The sequence below is a fragment of the Calonectris borealis genome, chromosome 28 (assembly GCF_964195595.1).
Source record: "Calonectris borealis chromosome 28, bCalBor7.hap1.2, whole genome shotgun sequence".
Taxonomy (NCBI): Eukaryota; Metazoa; Chordata; class Aves; order Procellariiformes; family Procellariidae; genus Calonectris; species Calonectris borealis.
In genome coordinates this window covers 2,828,755-2,847,514 of record NC_134339.1, presented here as the reverse complement: position 1 = coordinate 2,847,514, position 18,760 = coordinate 2,828,755, and the positions used below count along the sequence as shown (strand labels likewise).

The window sequence follows — 18,760 nt, the reverse complement described above, 5'->3', positions numbered from 1 at the left end:
AAGCGCTCCCTCTCCGCTTCCATGGGGTTTGAAGAGGTTATCCACTGCTCCCGAAACGTGTCAGAACTGTCAGGAACTGAGGACAGCGAGGCAGAGCCCTGGCGCAGGCGTTCCTCAGCCGCAGGCTGTGAGCAAAGGTTAAGGGCGAGAGCTTAACTGCCCTTCCGAATGCTGCCGTGTTTTGCACGCATCGGTCTCCTCCCTCCACTGCTGCGGGGAGCATCTTAACCTGATGACGACCCAGGAGTCGGCTCTGGCTGCAGCTCTCCCTGCCCTAAGGCAGATTAACCTTTTTGCTGCTACACCCTGTTGCCTTGGACCCTGAGCTCAACGCAGAGTTGAGCGTTATTTTGCAGAAATTACTTTTGCAGAAGCGTTAAGAGACACAAACTGCAGAGTTTATTTATTCAGCATTTGACATTGCAAATTCATACAGTTGAGAACACAAGTGTTTGCGCAAGACCAGCAGCGGTTACAATAGTGCATTACCCACCCTTCCACACAGGTGCTGTAGGCACACATGCAAGTGGAATTTCAGACACAAAGTTTTAGGTTTAAACCCTGCCTAAGGTGCCCAGTTCCAGGTACTGTTGATGCCCCCCAGCGAGGTTTCAGTACTAAGCAGTGCTGCCACTATGACTTGCAGCCGGCAGCTTGAGCTATTTGCGTTATTAAACAGCGTAGGTGCCTCTCGCCTGCAGGACGCTTCCCCGACAGCTCCTGGTGCTCCCGCTTTGGCCATGGGAAACGCTACCCAGAACCAAAGAGTGGAGCTGTTCCACTTGCATTCAGATGCTTTCTAGTTTGAAATAAGCCATTTTACAAGCAATCCTTCATTTGCTGTTGGGATTAACAGTCCCTCCAGGCACTGGGCAGACTGGAATAAGCCTTGCAGAACCATTTAGAAGAGGCCTTCAGGAGCTACCGGCAGTGGGTACTTTCCCACAGCTCTGGAGGCGGCTGTCCCGTGTCCTACATTCAATGAGTTCAATGTAAAGGGCCTTTACCGTTGCTGGGATGGCTGATCGCAGACCTTCAAGAGAACCAGCCCTTGAGCAACTGGGTTCCAACGCCGCCCCCCTCTACAAGGGCAGGTACAAAGCCCTGGAGTCCCACCCGTTTTGGGAAGCTCCAGACAGCATTTCTATGATTATGATACCACAGACACATTTCAGACGTTTGTACACAGCCTTATAAATAGTCCCTTGTGTAAAACACTTCTCAGAACACAGGCCATGTATACTACTTTAACAATACAATTTATGGCTTCATTATAACTCAAAAAGATTAAAAGACTCAAAATATTGCACAGACAAACCCAGCAAACGTGAGGTTCCGCATACACACTGAGCCAGTGTGTGTAGTCACACAGCATTCATCAGTTTGTGGGTAGAGAGATCTAAAATAATACAGATGTCATCAGCATGCATCGGGGGGAGTGAAGTACACCGCTATAAAAAGAAATCTGCCTTTCTCCCTCAGCAGGAAAATTATAGTTCCTGATTGTTTTGCATTCAGCTCAGGAAAAGAAAACTTTGGTTAAAACGTAACATGTAATATGGATTTAAGGTAAACATTGTACTGCCCTTATAAAAATGGAAAGACAAAAAAGCAGAGATACTCAGAAATATCTCAGCACTAGAACATAGACACAGGAAAACACGGCACGAACACGCTCACCACACTGCAGGACGAGGACCAAAAAATGTACAGTTAAGCGATTCAGAAGGGCTGCGTGATGACCGAGCCTCATTTATTTCACCAGAACCCAGGGAATCCTTCCTGGGAGCCCAGGCTGACAGCAGGGGAATCGACCTCCAGGCTTGCTTCAGTCCACGGCACAAAGCCTCCGCGCTACTGCCGAAGAGCGTTCTCTGTCGTGGTAGGTGTATCCACATCTGCGTAAAACTGAGCGATTTGGTCTTTGTACTTCCGTGCCACCTCTGGTCTCTTCAGCTTCATTGTTGGGCCTGGGGAAAAAATGCAGCCCAAGGTTTTAATGGTCACGGTACCATTCTGAGACACCAATATTAGAGCGAGGCAAGCCTGGAGGAAGATTCAGAACACGTGAACAGACGTCGACTTCTAAATTTCTCTTTGCAATTAATTTCCCTTCCTTCCCCTGTGAATAGGAACGGCACAACAGTCCTGCAACAGACAGTGCAGAACCGAGGGGAAGCACTGCTCGGCTCCATTCTGCCGGGCAGAAGTGGGAATTCATCCCACCCTCCCCAAAACTATGACATGGAAAAGCCACAGCGAGGAAAGGCTGTGGGTAGCTCTGTGTATCGGGGTCCTGGTTGCGTTGTCTGTTCAACGTCCAAGGAAGGGGTGGTGGGGTAACCCCAGACGCCCCACCCACCACTCACCAAGCTCTCCACCGAACAGAGAAAAGTCCTTCTCCAGAAGGACCCACTTCTGGACTTTCTGAGCATTTGAGACAGCTCCCTCGTTGACTGCCAAAATTCCCTTCTGGATAGCCGCGTAGACAGCCTTGTCTTTGCTGCTGATGATTTCGGAGACTTTTGTAGCCTTGCTGCCCAGTTTTTGACAGTATTCAATAGCTTCTGGAGTGAGATCATCTCCTGGCTCGCCAGTTTCTACATCTGCTTTGCACTGCAAGACAAGTCAGAACAGGTAACTTCATATTGCTAAACACTCGATTCCCTTCAATACTTCCATACTTCAATACTTCAGCCATGGGAAGCTGCCCTATCTCCTTCCCCACCCTGGTACCAATCATCCAATTAATCAACCACTGCAATTTTCATAGGCTTGATGCAAACCACTGCTTCAAATGAAAACTCGTTAAGGCAAAAGGCAGATGAAGCCCCTTCAGATCTCCGCATACTCAGCAGCCCTGTCACTACCAAGGAGTAAGCTGGGTACAGAGCTCATCTTCCAAATTCCTCCTGTGCTATCCCAAGTTGATCCCTTTTTTTCTGGACCACAGCTTTACTTCCCTGCATCCCACAGCAGCGTAACAGCCTGTTGGAAGTCAACACGTGCGGCGCCCGACCAAGACAAGCGCAGCACCACCACCTCCGGGGCCCGGCTCGGCGTCTCTTGCACAAGGGTGAGGAGGTTGGCAGCCAGTCTCGCTAATGAGCAATTACCACTGTCCTGAAAACCCACCAGCCTGCAGGGTCTCTAGACAGAAGTCAGTGCAGGCCACCACAGATGTGTCACTGTGGAGTTTAAAGCCAGTGTCTTAAAAAAGCAATCACTGACAGCTCGTTACTGTCCAGAATGCTCCGGGAGACACTGAAAAATGGGTAAGAAAAGCAGAAGGGTTTCTTTTTTCAGTCTCGCTTTTAGGTCTTCTACTTCTGTTTCTTTCTGCTTTCTGCCGTATGTGGTACAGAGAGAAACAGCTGCCCTGAACAACAGAACCCGATCGTCTGATCAAGTGGCAATGCTCATTTTTCTGTACAGTTACAACTGCTGCTTGCAACTCGGCTACTACCAGTCATACTCCACGACACCTCCTGTCCCTATAAGACACTGTAAAAATGTCTAACGATTATCTTCCTGACTGGAACCAAACGCATTCAGCAACAAAGGTGGATTCCCATTCTCTTTTCCATTACCTTTAGCGTTAGAAGCATAGCAAGGAATTTTGCTTTATCTCCAACCAACATTGCATTGCTGATGATGGGAACAGCACCTTTTACAGCATCCTCGATTGGAACAGGAGGAACGTTCTCACCTCCTGCAGTGATGATGAGCTCTGGAAAACAGTCAAATCTTGATTAACGCTTAGACCTTTCCCCCCTTCCTTCACAATCTGAAATGACTTTATAGCTCCTTTGTGACTACCGGGTCAAATAGTGAGTCTGCGTCCCAACATCCAGGGAAGGCAGCAAACCAGAAGGACTCTGGTCAGGCTAGGAGAGCGGAGACCGAGGTGGGCACACAAGCAGCATTGCAAAAGCTGCTTTGATGCTCCAGAGATGTTTGCAGTTGGGAACGCAGGGTGTGGCGTACGAGCACCTCAGTACCCTCCCACAGTCACCTTAGGCTCTAAGGCACATAAGTTGGTACTCAAGTTGTTCAGAAACTTAAGTAAAAGAATTTGCTGAGGCAAAGCAGAGTTTTTGAAGTTACACAGTGTGATACAGAGCAGAGGAGAGCCTGCCTTTCTTGGCTGTCTTTTCTAGATTTCTTAAAGCAGCCCCTTTGCGTGACCATTTCTCTCTTTCTGATGATTGAAGCCTTGCATGAAATGGGATTTGTTTGGGGTTGGTCAAAGCGGTGTCTCAAGAACTGCATTGCTGCGAGCCATTTTCACAACAGTGTTAAGCTACTGTTTTCTCTTAGAGGTTAGCTAGCTGAAACTGGAGGGACCTGGACAGGTCCGGCACCGTAAAACAAGCCAACAAAGCATTAACTACTGCTGCTGAGATCAGAGGATTTCTTTCTTACTTTGCAAACACTCATTGGTTTCAGAGGTCACCCCTCTCCTCCCATCACACACCATGTCACATGCTCAGTAGCAGGACACGCTGCAGCCATATTCATATTAAAAACTTCAGAAGGAGAAATATTTAAATATTCTTCTGTGCAAGGCACAACCACGTAACTAGCAGGGTCTGAAGGCATCGTATCACAGTGCTGCAAAACCTCAAGACAACAAAGTGAAGGGATGCATTACCTTTAATTCTGCCAGTGATGTAGAGGAATCCATCTTTATCATGCTTGCCAAGGTCACCCGAATGCAGCCAGCCGTCTTCATCAATTGCCTCTTTGGTTTTCTCTTCCATGTTCAAATAGCCCATGAAGATGTGCCTTCCCGAGAAGCAGATCTCACCGATGCCATCTCCATCTGGCTTATGAATCAGTGTCCGGCAGCCTGTGATTTCCTTTCCACAGCTTAAAGAGAACACAAACACAAACCCATGGCTTTTTTTTTTTTAAATTCAATAGCTGAGCAGCAAAGTGAGATTATAGCAGTACCCTCTCAAGCTAAAGTGTTCGAACAAAGCCAGGCAGCTTTTTATTACAACTCCTTCAGCAAAGAACTTAGAAAATTAAAAGGCATCTGCTTATGTAAGGGGAACTACAGAAAAAGTTGTTATTGCAGAGATCAGTGCTCACACACCTGGTGTTTTCCACTCATTGTTCTCAAACACCTCAGCTTTGAATTAGAAGATTTATGTCCTTGGCAGCAAGGTTTTACTGATGGTGGTATTTTCTCTGCAGACTGAGTCCATGGGGACTGAACAAGCCATTCAAAGCGACAGCACAGTCTTACTGCATTTATTCACTTGACATTAAAGTGAACTTTGGCTAGAGTTACTAATTCTTCCTTCTTCCCATCAATCCCTTGCTTCCTCCTCAGTTCCTAGAGAATCCAGGCCAAGTTAAATTTAAGTAACACTGCCGTTGCCCTTGGCAGATCTCTCTATCTGCAAGATGTGGCCAAAGGAACTGGCTCCCTAACCCTTTTTACTGGCAACAAGACTCTGGGGATGAGCTTCATCAGGCGAGATGGACATGCCAGATGCAGGAGAAACCTTAAAGCAACTCTTCCACCCAGCCAGCAGTGCTCTACTCACAGAAAGGTGTTTACCTGGTAAGCTTGAACGCGTGAGGTAGAGAGATTGTGTGAGGCCCAGAACTCTCGCTCATGCCGTACAGCTCAAAAACAGGAATGTTCAGACTTAAAAAAAATTCCAGCGTCTCTCTGGTAATGGGAGCAGCCCCCGTGTAGCACTTTGTGCACCGGTCCAGCCCAATGGCCTTTCGCACTTTCTTGTACACTAAGTGCCTGGCTAGGCGGAAGTTCACCGGGACTTCAGAATACCTGTAGGAGAAGAACGGTTACAAGATCTCAGTCACCAAGTAGAACTTCTCCCCCTTCCTCCTTTCATCTTCATCCTATTTTAGTTTATGCAGTAAAAAAATTAATTTATTTCCCCCTCCAGCCCGTGCTGCTCACCCTCTGGTCCAAGTGCTACATTTGGCTTTTACTGTCTGTAAGTCTGGGCTGTTACATGGGATGTAATTCCTGATCTGATAGTAAAGTTCTCCTCATATTCGTAACATCTCTTAAGTGTAGTTCATAATTACCCATTCATCCGCTTCAGGTTTGTCTGCAACCCGACTCCCTTGGCCCACGATGCCACTTTTCTTCTGAGTGCTGACGATTTTGCACCTATGGATTTCATTTTTTCTTCCATTTTTTCCCAGACACGAGGAACTCCCAAAAAAGCAGTTGGCCTCACTTCCCGCAGGGTGTCTACCAAGGTGCCCTGAGCAAAGCAGAATTTAACACAGCTTTCAAAAGTGCTTCACTGTAGACTTCAGGTCAGCACTGGTCGCTAGCCAAAGCTTAGGACTCTGCCATCAATTTTAAGGAATTGCTCATTTTCAACTGCAGCGCCACCAAGAGAAAGGAACCCCAGGAGCATTCAGATGCCACAGTGGTTTTGAGAAGACGGCAAGGGTCGATGCTTTCAGTGCCAAGGCTGACACAGCACCGAGAGAAGAATCGTTCTCTTCTCAGGACACAGATTTAATGGTGGTGGCATTTTGCAATGCGAACAGAGCAAATACAAAGCCGTTGCTCAACCAAGCTGTCGGGGCGGAGAACTGGTGTCAGGTGAGACACCAAGAAGCTCCTAGCTGTGAAGCGCGTGGTCACCTCATCTAGCTTGCAATACAGAGTCAAAAGGCAAAGGTCAGTGGCTATACTCGTCAAACCAACAGACCCAAAACAGGAGCAGTCGGCCACTACACAAATAAACCGAGTTAGCACAGCTTTCAGAATCACAAGATAAGGCAGCCACGTTTGCTTTAAAGCACCCACCCCAGTTACAAGCAGGTGAACGGGTGTAGGATTTTTATTCTCTTATGTTTTTACCTTTAATGCATCTGGTTGAGCAAAGAAAACTTGTACACCGAATGTCATTGCCGACCAGATATCTGACATCTGTGCGGCAATATGACTGAGGGGCAGATAGCTGACCACCAGTTCCTGCTTTTCTTTAGCATCTGTCAGCCTTATGAAACGCCCCGCTGCCGATGCCGTCCACGTCAACTGTAACAAGAACCCACATCAGTATTAAGTGACAGCTCTTCCGAGCAGGTACAACACAGAACACGCGGCTCACAAAACAAGTCTATTTGACTTCCTGTGATCTTAACATCAGGCATGTCTTTCAGCTGATTTCTACCCTCCCTCAGCACCCACCTAAGGTCACAGAATGGGCATTTATACACAAAGATACTTACGTTGTCATGACTGAGCATGACTCCCTTTGGCTGTCCAGTTGTCCCCGAGGTGTATATTAGTGTACAGCACTGGTTAGGCTTCTGCGACTCAATGATTTCACGGAGCTGAGTATCTGGAACATCTTTGCCAAGGTCCATGAACTCACCCCACTGTATATTTAAGAGAAGAGCTCGATCACTTTGGAGGCTATCAGTCACATGTGAAATTAAACCCTTTGCTACACATGAAGGGAAGGAAACTGTTTCCTACGTCTAAACTTCTGCCAGAATCTGGAAGAGGTTCTAAATATGCACTGTCAGCCCCACAATGTTTTCTGACTGCCACAAGAGGCATGGTGAGAAGCAGAAAAGGAGACGGATCCACCCTGAGGAAGCTTACGAGCTCTGTAGCAACCCTGGTATTCACTGGGAGTGCCGAGGTGGAGTAACTGTGGGACCTGAGGCTGCCTTGCAGAGGTCAGTACGCTAACAGCCTCCCTTACAACATGGATTATCGGGGGCTGAAGAACAGGAGACATCTACTGCCTCAGCGAGGCAAGCAATCCCTCACCAAAACCAACATAAGCTCACATGCTGACAGTCCTGTGGAAGGGCCTGTCGCTTGCAAGCCATCAGCTAAACACAGCCAGCATTTACAAGCCATTAAGATGCCCAGTACTTACAGAGTACAGATTTGGTCTCTTCTCTTTTAGCTCTTCCCCATACTGGATAATAGCTTTCAGATGAGGTAGTTTATGCTGAATCTGTGTTAAGAAGAGACATTCATCAGAAGGAGCAAATCCTGCTTGTCCCTTTTAAGCCTAAGTAACCCACCACTTAACATGCTACTGCTACTTGCCATTTTAAGTAAAGCCAAGAGAATCTCAACTGTGTTACTGAAAGAGAACGGGGAAGCCTCACTAGAGACAGTAATCATTTGGACTGGGATGTTGCCAGACAACCTAGGGGATGCTCAATTGTTCGTTCTGGCTTCTCATATTTTAAGCTCGAGGCTTTGCTAAGCTGTGGAACCACCATTTAACCTCTCATGAGATTTAGCACTAGTGACTACTCATCTGGCTTGAACAGGGAGCACATTGTAGGCTCGATCAGTTCACCTCTGCTTTCAGATCCAGCATTTCCCTCACGTATTACCCTCCCACAGCATTTACCCTCCCACATCTGTCAATAGGATGCTGTAGCCCCCAGCCATTTAAAAAGTGTATTTACTTCTAAGATTTTCTGCAGCTGTTTATGGTTTTCCACAACCAGAACATTAGCACTACAGTTCTCTGCTACATAATGACAGGCCTCAGGAGAGTTTGTAGTGTAGATACCAACAGCAAATCCACTACAAAAGAAAAGGAAAAAAACAAAACAGAAAAGCAAAACACAGAATTAGAGGATAAGTAGAGTTGCTGGCAAAACTCAGACCATTTCAAACTTTAACAGAGGAAAAATTTCAGGAAGACTATCCCATAAAACAACGTCAAAAAGCGGAGGGCTTAATTCCAAGAGCAAAGGCTCTGTTCTGGGGCATGGGAAATGTCAGAATGGTGTAAGAGACCAAAATGTCTCAGGTGGAATCAATCTCACTGGATCAAAATCCAGTGCTGTGATTCTCTGGCATTTCCCATCATATTTTTAATCACAGGGTAAGTAAGCATGCTTTTGGATTAACCTACTGTTCATCTGATTTTGAGAAGCACCTGGCTAAAAAAAAAAAATTAATTTTTTGCCTCATTAACTCATAATGAAATAAAGAGAGAGCTTAGGTTCTAGCTATCTTCATTAAATTCAAATATAAGCAGTTGGTTTTGTTCTGGGTTTTTGTGGTTTGTTTTGTTGTGTTTTTTTTAATCAAAAACTGCTTCTCACATGAATACTGAAATTACTATCTGAATGCTAAAGCAAAATGCATGTCAAGAGACAACACTCATTCTTACCCTGCAAGGATAGCTCCAATGTCAGCAATAAACCACTCTGCAGAATTAAATCCCAAGATGCACACTCCATGGAAACGCTCTAGTCCCAGCTGTAAACAAGAGATGAGATTACAGCAATCTTGTTTTCCCTTTGAAGAATGTTTAGAGTTAATTTACAGATCTCTGCTGCAAGCACAACGTCAAGGGAAAAGTTCATGCTATTATATACGGTAATTCACATTGAAAAACTTCTCAAGACCTAACATGGAACCAGTTAAGTTTCACATCAGACACCGTCCCACTTTATCAGTAGGCAGGAAAAAAAGGATCTACTTGGCTCTGCACTCGGTGTGACTAGCTCACTGACGCTAACGGTATTATAAAACTGCAATCCAGGTAGTTATTAGTTCCCTTTGGGGAACGAGAAGGTAAGAAGTTAAGTTAGACAACACCTACTGAGACATTTAGTCATTTAGTACAGGTTAGATATGTCAGATATCAATAATGACAAGAGCAACAAGCTCCAATGAGAGTCAGAGGCACTTTGCTATGAAACTCCAGCTGTTGAAGCCCCAGTCTTTAACTCTCCTTCAGCCATTCTCCGGTTTTGTCCCAGAGTGGAAGTATGTGGACTGGAAGATCCCACCAGAGGAGTAAAAACAAGAGCGGTCTAACTTCAAGAAATAAGATTTCATAATGATAACAGTAAGTACAAGTAATGTTGGTTTCTCTCTCTGAGTATCTTAATTCCCAACAGTACAGGCAAAAGGCTCAGCCAGTTTGGACATTTAAGTCTGATTCATAAGCATCCTTTCAAGTTTTTTCGGGATTAGATTTTAGAAAGATTAAAATTTACATGCCTCATGAGGGGTGTTGTCCAGGTTTGACATATACTTCAAACACCTCTCTCTAACTGTTTCCTTACGCACTTTTTGTTAGTGGAATGTGGAAGCAACTTGCAAGAAATTCAAACAAAAACACTGTGGTAATTACAAAGCTGTTCATGGCATGTTCAGGTATTTCCCTGTCACTTTAAGACTCACTCAGAGAATTTGCAGGTTTAAGATATAGTTGACCACAGCCATTTCAGCAGTTAAATTGACTGAATGTGAAGGAGGAGCAGAATTCATCAAAAGCTTACCTTCAGAAAGCTTTTTGCTGCTTTCCAGCACTCATCATAGTACATCTTATATGTTAGTTTTATCCACTGGCCGCCCTTCTTGGATGCAAGGGCATAATAATCACCATATTTACTAGCAACTTCCTGGAATAGCTCATGAACAGTCTTTGGTGCCTCACTGCCTATGCCCTGTTCGTCCATCCTGAGTCTGACCTCTCCATCTCGTCGTGTTGTCCACACACTGGAGGTAGGAGGTGAAGAGGCTGGTTTGAAAGAAAAGTTTTCAGCATCTTATATTTAGTAATTGCTTGCTGCCATAACAGAAATATAAATACAAGTATCAAAGAGATGAAAGCAAATGCTAATACACACCCCCTCCCACCCTCCTTTTTTGACCTTTTATTCTTGGCAAGTTTGCCATATGACTTCCAGTATTTTAGACCAGGACGAATAGATGAAGCCTCTAAAGCACTTTCAAAATTTTGTTAAACATTTCCCATTTACATGCCCCTCTAACCTGCTTTGCTGCCCTAAAGCTCTCGTACTGGTAAGGTGGCAGCTTCCTGCAACAATCATGTACACTGTGGGGTTTTTTTTTGTATGCAAAGGAGGACTGAAAGTAGTACATTATTACCTGGTAGATAAGGATTAGGCAGTGACACTACTTATTTTACCCCTTGAAGCACATCCATGCTTTAAAGTCAAAGTTCAACAGGCTTCTGGACATACCATCCTGCAATTTGAGTTTCTTCTTCCATTGTTACAGTTTGATAAAGTCTTCTCTCATTTCAATAATAATTTTATGCACACCACAGTAACTAAAAATTCTTTCCATTTACCTTTGAAGCCAAGCGTGTCTATGTGACATCCCTCTGTCTTAGTATCTTCAACTGTCTCAATGTTGTGGACCTCAACAGTCCTGCAAGGCAAAAGCAATTAGTCCTGAGTAGGCTTTAGTGCACTGGCTGAAGAACACCTTAAGCGTGCTTGCTCCATCACTTAATTATATTAGTCCTTGGATGTCAAAGAAGGATTAGTGGTTCCTGATGCTCTGCAGGTGACTTTATTAATTTTACTAGCCTGCATAGCTGTGGCAACAAAACAGGTCCCCCTCAGAGAGTGTGCAAGCTTTGCCTGCACTGCTTTTAAACTCATGTATGTTGTCCTAATTGTAGCTATTGTTTCAGATAAGCTGCAGAAGAATCCATAAAGACGTCATCCAGAAAACAGCGATAATTTAATACACAGGTCTGCTTCTAGGTGCCTGAAACAAAGAGTCTACAGTGGTGAGGAGGCGGGCAGGAAGGGGCACACGGATCTGACGCTTATCTCCTGTCTGCAATATGAGAGTATAACGAAGGGGAGGCCCCAGCAGCATCACTCCTGTGCAGCACAGCAATCCCCCGGCTAGTCACCCTGTGGGGAAACCCACACGGACGTCCTGCAGGCCAGGCCAGCTGAAGAGCAGGAAATTGATTTAACAGGAAGTCTTGTTCTTAGGTATTCCTAATAAAGTTAGTGCCTCGGGCTCCCACCAGATGTTTGTGAAGAAATGGAGACAGGCATTTCCCCCGTCTACTTCAGCCACGCTCCTCACCAGGAACTCGTCCTGCAGTACCCGCTGAAAAGTTGCCCCTTTTACTTTCATCCTTGCAAGATCTGGTGAGACGACACCTGCCCGCGTTTGTAGAAGAGTGTTTTTCCTCCGTCCCTTTCCAAGACAGACTTTCTCACAGTCATAAGTGATGAGGATAAGGAATAATCAAGTTGCATCTCCCACTTCAGACCACAGGTTGGAAACCAGACCCTGTGAGATTCGGTATTCGAGTCCCTGTGCTCTGCTCCCTAGAAGGACATCCCACCCTCCCACCTACAGCCAGGTGATGCTTGTTCCCCCACCGTGGGCAATACCCTGCTTGTACCATCAGCATAGCACTAAGGTCCAAGATTATATTCCAGAGAACCAAATTTCCCATCTTGCCTTGCCGAACAGCCCTCCCGGGGCCCTTCGCTCCAGGCCATCACGAAGGTGTTTGTTTCTTCATGCCAGTGCTAGGTGTTTACTCTTCCCCATGGCAATGTTTGGTGCAAGGTTTCTCTCTAGCACCAACTCCCGGGTCTTCTAGAAGGGCTGCAGGCCCCTGACATCACAACTGCCCCAACCCTCCACAGGGGCAGCTTTGGGGCAAAAAGAAGCCCCGACATCTCTGCCTGTCATGATCAGACCACACCTGCACACAGGCAGGAGCTCCTCTGGTCCCATGCGAACCCCTCAGCCTAACCCAGGCAGGGCTCCCACCGAGCCCCACATTTTCTTCCCTTTCTACTAGACCGAAGAGAAGACAAGTCAGCATAAGGCACTGTGTGAATTTCAGTGTAAGGTAAATCGCTTCCCTCTGTTTTACGTTTTCTCTGAATTTCTAGGGCATAGTCAATTATTATTGCTTTGGGCATATGACAAGGTTTAAGACATAGAGAAGATTTGACATAGCTACTCCCACGTACTGTCCAAAAGTAGAACTGCTTCTCGTAACTAATATGCAAGCCAGAAACCAGAGGGAAGTAAATAATTTTTTTTCTTTATTTCCCCCAAAGGGATTACAAGATGTCCCTACTACGCGTTTCCTCCTCGTTATTGAGAACATTTTTCAGCACAAATTAATCCTCAGTTGCAACAGTTCTGCACCATTTCTCCACCAGCTTTTACGATCAAAGCATGCAAATGACCCAGTAATATAAGCAAAAAAGCCCCAGCTATTTCCCTTACAGCGAATCAAGTAATCTTTTTCTCCCCCTCACTACATGTAATTCAAATGCACCCTGAAAAAAATTAGGTAAAGAGTTTTTGTTGGCTATATCCCATTACCCTGTGGTGAGATACAGACTCTTAAATGCTAATCTGCTCTTTAGTAAGAGGCTGCTTAGATTTACAGACAGACAAACAGGAGTTTGATGAAAATCAGCATAGGTAGCGCACACAAGCTATCCCCTACAGAGGCACGCCTCTGTTTACAGTACAGCCACACTTCACAAACAATGTAGTACTTGCTCGGTATTCTAAGTATTTGATCAGTGCCCTCCCAATAGAATTAACAATTATGCAAAGCTCCTTTATAAGAGGCGATCTTTCTGACTACACAGAATATTCTACCATTCCTGTGCTTTAAGTTTATATTAAATGCACACTACTTCAAGCTCTGTATTCTGTGTGGTAGCTATGTACAGCAAATTTAATTTTGTTCCTCTTCTTTTGAGAGGGTGAGATTGTAGATTCAGCTTTTGGATTTTGGTAGTAGTAAGAAATGTTTGAAATTTCTTCCACAAAAAATTAATCTTAATTAATCTAAGTAAACATGATAGAATACAAACTATATCCTATGTATACAGGTTACCACAGAGAAAATAAAATCTTAAATTAGACAAACCTAGCTGAAGAGTTGAGCAGAACGTCATCCAGTGACACCTCACAGTTCCCTTGAGAATCCGAATTAAAATAAGTCGTGGGGACTGGTTCTGCAAGTGCCATACGTGCATCTGACTCACACAGCATTGTCCCTGTAAAAACAGGTTTTAAAAATTAACATACAATCAAACACTACGGTAAGATCAGCTTCCACTGATGTAGCTATCTGACCAAGGCAATCCCAAAGCAGGCACGACTCGAGACTGCTGTATTTGCATGAAATACGGTAAATTCTAGCAGCAGACGCAGCGCACTCCACATCGCGCTCGGTTCATTTGAAAAACCCGATCAGCGGGAGATGATAATCCATTCCCACATCCGAAAACAAGCATGACAATTACAGCTGTGAAAGAGCACCGGGAGCCTAACAATTTAATTTTTACACTCCCTTTGCCCCAAACGTTCCCACTCAGCTCTCAGAACTCCCCCGCCCCCAAACCCACCACCGCAGGGCTCCGGGCCCAGCCTTACAACGCATCGCCTCTGCCTTTGTGCAGCCTCTCCTCCCGCAGCCGCTCCGGACCAGCGCCGACGCCGACGTGTAATATCCTTTATTTTTAAACTAGCGCCCAGGAGGCAGATCTGGAGCATCTTATGTCATGTGCTGCCTGCCTCGCAATTGGAAGCGGCTCGTCACCCCACACCGCCGCCTCTTAAGGAAGCTCTGGCCCCGCGCCTGCCCACCAGCCTCGGACACACCAGGGCTTCGGGGTCCCCCTCGGGTGACACAGCCCTGGGACACCCCGGAGATTTAACCTCTTCTTGTAAAAATGAGCGCTTTTGCAGCCGTTGTGTTTTCGGCGGCTCCTACGCCACTCTCAGTACTTTGTCGTTAGGGGATTTCGTCACCTAAACAAAGTGTTTTCTAACACGGAAAGCAACGTTGGTTTTATTTAAGGTTTGCATTCGTCAAAAGCCTTTGATGCTTATGACTTGACAGGCTGAGCTTTAATTGTTTCAAGGCATTTCTAACTGATTGGAGATGAATCTCATTATCCTTGATCTTTTTAAAACGTGGATTTTGGCATGCTATTTTGTACCTGCATTAGACAGACGCAATTTAAAGCGGGCAATGTGAAGAGCATGTTTGTCTGAATGACGACAGACAGGAGCAAAAGGAAAGAGCCCTTTTATCTAATGAATCCGACACAGCCGAGCTGCAGCGTTCTGCCTCTGACGGGTGGGGAAGCACATCCCCCCCTTCCACTTCCTCATCTACGCAAGGACACGTTGCTGCTCACGCCACGCTCCGCTACAGGCTACAATTCACAATGCAAAAATAGTTTAATTCACAAGCAGCTGAGAAAGGGATGTCTCCAAAAATCCTATCTCTGAAGCTCTGAGATAATCAGCAGACATCACCCGATGCCCCATTCTAGGCTAAAACACCAGAGCAGTTTATTCTGTTTTTTTTTTTTTTTTTTTTTTTTTTTAAAAAGACAGCTGTGAGAAAAAGGGCATTATCTCTACAGAGCAGCCCAGTGCTAGGAGCAGCCACCCAGACCTGTGAAACCTGGGCTTAGTTCCCTCCCCAGCCTGGAGGAACTCAAACCCACATCTAGAAGAGCATGCCGGTTACCAGACGGCATGGTGCCTGCTGGAGATGTCACCACCGCCTCTCTTGCTAAAGGAGAGTCTAGGCACAAGGTGAGGAGGAACGTACCGTAGAAGCTGTCATCAGGCCTGACCCCTTTTCACAATACTGTACACACATTCCTTCCCAGCGCCCCGCAATAAGGAGTTTAAGGCTCCCCTGCGTCCCTGAAGGAAGCTTTTCTCTCTGCACTAATTATAGCCTTTCTCTTGCCACCTGCTCTTGAATGCAGCAAGAAAGTTTCAAGGGAAAGGGTGGAGGTGTCGTCACGCCAGCTATCTTGCAGCACAGCCCGGCAAGCTCTTGGGCGGCAGAGGCTGGTTGGAAACACGTTGGGCAAAGAAAGGCAGAAGTCTCATCTCCCAGACAAGCGTTTTGGCTGTAGGCTGCGGGTTTGTGCCTCACCTCCACTCAAGAGGAAAAGCGCTTCACAGTGGAGAACATAACTGCATGCTGCCCTTGCTGCGCTGTGCACGTGCTCTTCACCGAGACCCCCTGTATGGGGCAAAACCCTGACAGCAGGGTCTCTTGCTGATGGGTGTTTGGTTCCCAAGTGTGGGCGCACCAGGTACGGCACAGAGATCAAGGACACGAGGCTGCACGACTTGAAAGTCCAGGGAGGCACACCAGGACATCACTGTCACCATCACATCCAGTGGGATGGGCTCTTCACGGAGAATCTGGATGTTAATGCCACGTGGCCCTCAACAGCTGGAGAGCAGCAGCACCTCCCCGCATAAGCAGCAGCAGAACTTTTGGAGTCCCCAGGTACACCTGCACCATGAAACAGAAGCATGCAAGCAGAAAGCTGAAGCGCAACCTGGTTGTGCAAGTTTCCTTGTGAACGCAGGCCGTAACAATCCCAAGTCAGTCATGCATTTTATATAACAAATTTAGGTTAGAAACAAAAATCTGACGATATGGACTCTCACTAGCTCTGCTAAGCACTGCAGCTAGCCCCCTCCTTCGCTGGTGCTCGGTTACAAGCACAGCTATGCTACACAAGCCATCGGAAAACACACACGCTCACCAGAGCCAGGCTTACCACTCACGGTAGCTCACCAGGGGTGAACAGGATCACGAATGATCCTCTCCTGCCCCACGCTGTTTCCAGAGGAGTTAACACTCTGTGATGCACCACAGATGTTCAGGAACATGAAGAACACACATCCAAACAAAAACCTGCTGAAAGAATCCTTCTTTTTTACTTAAGCCTGTGTGACAACTTAAGTCATTTAAATACAAACTGTCTTCTGCTTTGAGGGAGCGCTGTGTCCTAGAAGAACTGGAAGTTGGTGAACGATTTCATCAAAACCGCTGCGGAGCTTCACTAACAAAACAGAATGAAAGTTTGACTACATGCAAACTCATGACAGTCAACGGGACAGGAGTGAAGGTTTCATTTATAATAGGCTCTGAACATGCCTTTACTTAAAACACACGTAGAGCTTCAAAAACATCAGTTCAAACTCAAATTACTGCGTATGTTCATCAGCCATCTTGATATTTTCCAGCACAGCCCACTTTGCTTCCTGTTGCTTTTCTTTTTCCCTTTTCTTTTCTTTTTACTGGTAAAGACACCATGTCTGATCTGGTCCAATTTTCCCTGTGCAGATCAGCTTTAGGAGATTGCCACATTATCTCACTGCCTTTCCACATTTCCACCAAAACTGAAACTTGGCCTTTTTGTTCCTTTGTTTTCTTTAAAGATTTATTAGTGAGGAAACAGTAGCTGAGCAACCCACTCTTCCTCTCTTTTAGATAAAATTCCCTTTTTAAAAGGGCAGTGATAAAAACTTCCTAAGCACTAAAGGTTTTCTCCTCAGCAGTACCACTGACCACAGGTCAGCGAACGGTTGTGCTGGGAAATTACCTGATGCAGGAGCAGAGAGAACACGAGGAAAAAAAAACCCAGCCCCTAAAAGGATGATACCACGCCAAAGATCTTGAATGAATGACGCGACGGCAGGCAGACCTTTTCTTCTCCGCAGCGCCTTCAGAGCTGAACTTTGGCTGAACAAAGCTGCCCACGGACCATCACCTTGTCAGCCAGACCCCGGGCTTGCCCACCCCGAGAAGGGCGCCGGCGTGGACTGACACCAAAGGCATCAGCATCAGGCAGTTCCTCAGCCACGTAGGCCAGCGCATAAACTCCTAAGTCTAAATTTTATGAGATTGCTGGGGAATTCACCTAAAATATCCCCGTGTCCTGGAGGACCGATGTGACTCACCAGGAGGCTGTTTTAAGTTCCTCTTTCTTAAACTGCTTTTCGCTTTACTACGCCATCTGCACTCATTTGCCTGCGGGTGGGAAATCCCCTCAGCAGAGGGTAAGAAAGCCCAGGGATGTATTTTGAGAGACGCACCACCCGTGTTTCTGCCAGCTTCCACACCGCCCAAGGCTTTATCCCCGCTTGAGGCCCAGCCCGGCTCGGGGCTGGCGGCGCCGCAGCACCCCGGAGCGCTCAAGTCTCCTCACGTTATTTCACTGTCTGTACCGGGGCAGGACGGGCGACAGCCGCCCACGGGGAAGGGACGGGCCTTCTCCTGGGAGCACCCGCGCAGCGCTGTCCCCCTGACAGGACAGGTTGGCCCCAAACGGGTTTATTTAACCAAAAACTCAAAGTATTTCTGCTCCGCTGGCCAGGCCGCCCCACTCGCGAAAGGAGCGTCAGGAGAAGTTGGCTCGGCAGTTGCTGGAAAGATTAATTTCGCCGTGGAAGAATGAAACCCCCCCGAGACGGGTGGGCTCAAGCCCGGGTACAACACCCACGCCAGCCCCACGGCCGCGCAGCCTCCCACTCGGGACACCCTGAGGTTCACAGGGACATCGCGTGGACGCGGCCAGATTGGGGTCCACGGAGCTGTGACCCCCGCGAAGCCGCCGGCGCCCTCCCCTCCGGCCGCGGTGCGTGGGCGGGCCTGTCACGGCTCGCGTGGGCGGGCCTGTCACGGCTCGCGTGGGCGCCAGCAGGTTTCCCGCGCTGCGTTTCTCGTGCCACGAGGGGCCAATGAACCGAAACCGCGCCCGCCACGCGCAGCCGACCGCGAGGGGAAGGCGGGACCACACGCGTGGGCCGCCCCGCGCGCACGCGCTGTTACCTCAGGAGCCGGCAGGCGCGCAGCGACCCCCACACGGCGCGACAGCAGCTGCCGCGCGCCGCCACGCGGGGCCCTTTAGAGCGCTCGCGGCCAGGGGCAGGGCTCGCCGCCTCCGCCCCGCCCCCTCCCCCCCGCCCTCGAAAGAGCCGCGCGGCCGCGCCATTGGGCGAGGCGGCTGTCGGAAGGCTGCGAGGCCCCGCCCCCCTCCCGCCGCGGCGGAGGTCACCCGCGGTCGTTGCCCCGCCGCCGGGCCGCCTGTGGAGGCGAGGCCGCCGCCGAGCAGCGATCGTCGGCCCCGGGCCGGGCACCGCGGCCCCTGCGAGCACAGCTCAGCTCCCGCA

The 18,760-nt window shown here is 47.6% G+C and overlaps 1 protein-coding gene across 2 annotated transcripts; it reads right to left on the bottom strand.

Annotated features, from left to right (window-relative positions):
- Positions 1-376: 376 nt before the first annotated feature.
- ACSBG2 (acyl-CoA synthetase bubblegum family member 2) lies at positions 377-18,487 on the bottom strand. 2 transcript variants are annotated; one of them, XM_075175367.1, is made up of 15 exons: positions 18,420-18,487; positions 13,686-13,815; positions 11,100-11,179; positions 10,282-10,523; positions 9,162-9,250; positions 8,446-8,566; positions 7,899-7,979; positions 7,237-7,386; positions 6,866-7,042; positions 6,073-6,254; positions 5,573-5,806; positions 4,655-4,872; positions 3,591-3,730; positions 2,370-2,616; positions 377-1,970 (listed from the first exon to the last, which is right to left on the bottom strand). In XM_075175367.1, exons 2-15 carry the CDS (start codon positions 13,808-13,810, stop codon positions 1,855-1,857), a joined length of 2,202 nt encoding a protein of 733 aa, XP_075031468.1. In that variant the 5' UTR covers positions 13,811-13,815; positions 18,420-18,487; the 3' UTR covers positions 377-1,854. The 2 variants fall into 2 exon arrangements, with proteins under 2 accessions (XP_075031468.1, XP_075031467.1); XM_075175366.1 differs by lacking the exon at positions 18,420-18,487 and adding an exon at positions 14,195-14,263.
- Positions 18,488-18,760: the final 273 nt, after the last annotated feature.

Coding starts and splice junctions, on each gene's coding strand:
- ACSBG2 (XM_075175366.1), bottom strand. Junction 9,251..10,281: donor CAGCAAAAAGCTTTCTGAAG/GTAAGCTTTTGA, acceptor TCTTGTTTACAG/CTGGGACTAGAGCGTTTCCA. Junction 7,043..7,236: donor TCATGCTCAGTCATGACAAC/GTAAGTATCTTT, acceptor TTCTTGTTACAG/TTGACGTGGACGGCATCGGC.